We start from the raw sequence: 2,824 nt of genomic DNA, 5'->3' as shown, positions 1-2,824 counted from the left end.
ATAAATCCCACCTTCCTTGTCAGAAGTTACGTCACTACTACATATATCTAGGAAATTGTCACAATGTAATTAACTCTTTAACCTTCTACATTATGTCTGGTCAACACAAGCAGCATATTGTTGGGGTCAACAGTTTTAACCCTTTCAGTATGGTGGTCCCTTTTTTTGGTCATGACGAAACACTGTTTATGCACTGACCTAAACACCTTCCATGTTTCAGGACCTAATATGAATGCATTACTAACACAGAACATTTGTAAAATACAAACAGAAGAGGCATTTATTAAATAAATGAAACGTAAGGGGGAAACAGATGGTACTGGTAGTTTTATTAGTTAACTCTAAATACTGTACCACAAGTCTGACAGCAACAGGCAAGACTAGTGAATGAGCGGCAATTGCATTCTTTTTCTAGCCTGTATCCAGAGCACCAAAAATGGAGCTGCTGTTACTACATGTGAGCATCCAATTCCAAAAAGAACTGGCTATTCATTCTGTATTGTCCATACTCTAGCAATACTCTATTACACAGTTAAGGATTGTAATAAGGGAGCAGTGAGTATCACTTTACATCATAGGACTACAACATGCACATTTTACCGCTGGGTTCAAGCAACGTGTATACAAGGGAGACAGTAATCAGAAATGAGGAGAGACTGGCTTATTTTTCATCGTTCTGTGCCTATGATTGTACAGGTTCGTACAGCAGTTCGCCTGTTTCTGTGGCAACATAACACATGCACAAGTAATAGAGTCGGTAGGGACATGGCCAGAGCAGTACATAGGACACAACAATGAAGTCAGCGGTACAGACAATTAGTACAAATAGATATCAGCTTTGTACAGTTAGCCTTTGCTCTGTTAACGAGGCCTGCTGGGCAACAGTTTTGTTTTCATGGCTTCGTAATTTGGCTACAACATCGAGAAATGCCAGATTTTGAACTTCGTTATTCAAAGGTTCTGGAAGAAAAAAAAATATACATGCAAATAAATGTAACTAGAATATTTTATTAGAATAAATGAAAAGGAAACGTAACATGTTCATAGCTTTAAAGTGTATATTGAGTATGGTGATAGGCATTATTTCATGCAATGTATGCATTAGTACAGTCATGGGAGAATGAGAAAGTACACACTCTAAATTCTATGGTTTTACAAATCAAGACATAATCACGTTACTTAAAAATTAGTCAATACAACCTCAGATGAACAACACAACATACACAGTGTCATGATTTATTTAACAAACATAAAAATAAAGCTAACTTCTTCAAATCAGTAGCAGGAGAGTGTACAGGTATATCACAGATAATGCCACCACCACTAGAAATACTAGTAGAAGTATTGGTGTTCGTCAAGAGAAAAAAAAAAAAAAAAAAGTATGCTTGCTTTGATGGCCAAGATACCAGCAGAATAAAACATATTGCTGTACACCATATTGGGATCACACTTAGAGCACTGGAGATGGTTACTCTGCACAGTACAAATTCTGTGTGAAGAAAGTGAACCGTGACATTGGGTTATCTCACTAACTGCAGGATGAACTAACTCCTGGTACACGTTACTTAAAGAGAATAGAGCTGGGCTACCACCAGCATTACAATAGTATTACCACCAGGAGGTGCAGTACTAGCAATAGTAATACTAGAGTGGCATCTTGAAACTGTAGATTTATTAACTACCATTTAAGTAAAGTAAGCTTTCACAACCAGACCCTCTGTAACATCTTGTGTTTCATTAACAATAGGCAAAGAAAACTGAGTGCAAATTAATTGGCTTCCTTTTCTATGATATAAGCAGGGCATTTCAAGGAATTGACAGAGATGCTTGCTCCACAAAGCCTCTAATAACACATAATGCAGCAATTGATGCAACATTGTTCCACACTTGGTGTTGGGATACCTCGTTACTGGCCAGGAGTACTCAGGGAACAGTACTGGCCATCTGATTGTGTCTGACACTAAATGTCCATCTGCCCCTTCTCTTCTTCACTGATCACTCTTAACTTACTCAGTACCCAAAGCAAGCAAGAATACACACTTCAATGCTTCACTTGTGTGCCTCAGTCCCACACAGACATCCCCACTTTCTAACAACCTCACCTACCCATACACATGCATCTGCTGCTACTGCTTTGGGCACACACAATTTTGTAGTAAAATAAATAAATAAATAAATAAATGGTGGTGTGTCATTTATTTTTTTTTAAATAAAAGGAACACTATAGACATGCAGACTACTTCATCTCCATAGAGTGGTCTGGGTGCAGTGGCCATGCCACTTTAACTCTGAAATGTAAAGCAATGTATTTTTACAAACGGCAATGTTTAATGCAGGGTTAAATTCACCTCTAGTGACTGAATTGAAAGACTCAATAGCCGTAAATCACTGAAAAAAGGAAAGGGGCTTTGCTCATTGAAAGATCTGGATATATAAAATAACTATAAATATAACTTTTATAATTAAAAATTGCATGTTTATATTTTTATAAATATGAATAAACATCTGTATTTAAACTATATAATTGAACTCAATGAAAAGATGAGTTTGAATCACTTCCAATTTTACAACAAACTGGGGTCCCTCTTGACCCCAGAATGGCAGTCAGATTTATACTTGGATCAAGAAGCTATTTCCCTACAGTTGAAAGATTATATTATAGAATATTCTGTTTTTGCAAGTATGCATCTAGTTGCTGTTGAAACATCTGTATGGACTCTGATAAAACCACTTCTTCAGGCAGAGAATTCCACATGCTTATTGTCCTTAAGGTAAAAAAACAACAACTTTCCTTTGCCTTAGACTAAATCTTCTATCTTCCAGT

General features: G+C 36.8%; 1 protein-coding gene across 2 annotated transcripts in view; it reads right to left on the bottom strand.

Annotated features, from left to right (window-relative positions):
* Nucleotides 1-310: 310 nt before the first annotated feature.
* The window catches only part of RAP1GDS1 (Rap1 GTPase-GDP dissociation stimulator 1), a 138,429-nt gene continuing 135,915 nt past the window's right edge, over nucleotides 311-2,824 (bottom strand). For both annotated transcript variants that reach the window (XM_063458611.1, XM_063458612.1), the window contains one exon: nucleotides 311-960. In XM_063458611.1, coding sequence (XP_063314681.1) covers nucleotides 833-960 — 128 coding nt within the window. In that variant the 3' untranslated portion in view covers nucleotides 311-832. The remainder of the gene's footprint in view (nucleotides 961-2,824) is intronic.

This window comes from Pelobates fuscus, chromosome 6, assembly GCF_036172605.1.
Source record: "Pelobates fuscus isolate aPelFus1 chromosome 6, aPelFus1.pri, whole genome shotgun sequence".
Classification (NCBI taxonomy): Eukaryota; Metazoa; Chordata; class Amphibia; order Anura; family Pelobatidae; genus Pelobates; species Pelobates fuscus.
This window is presented reverse-complemented; position numbering and strand designations above follow the sequence as displayed.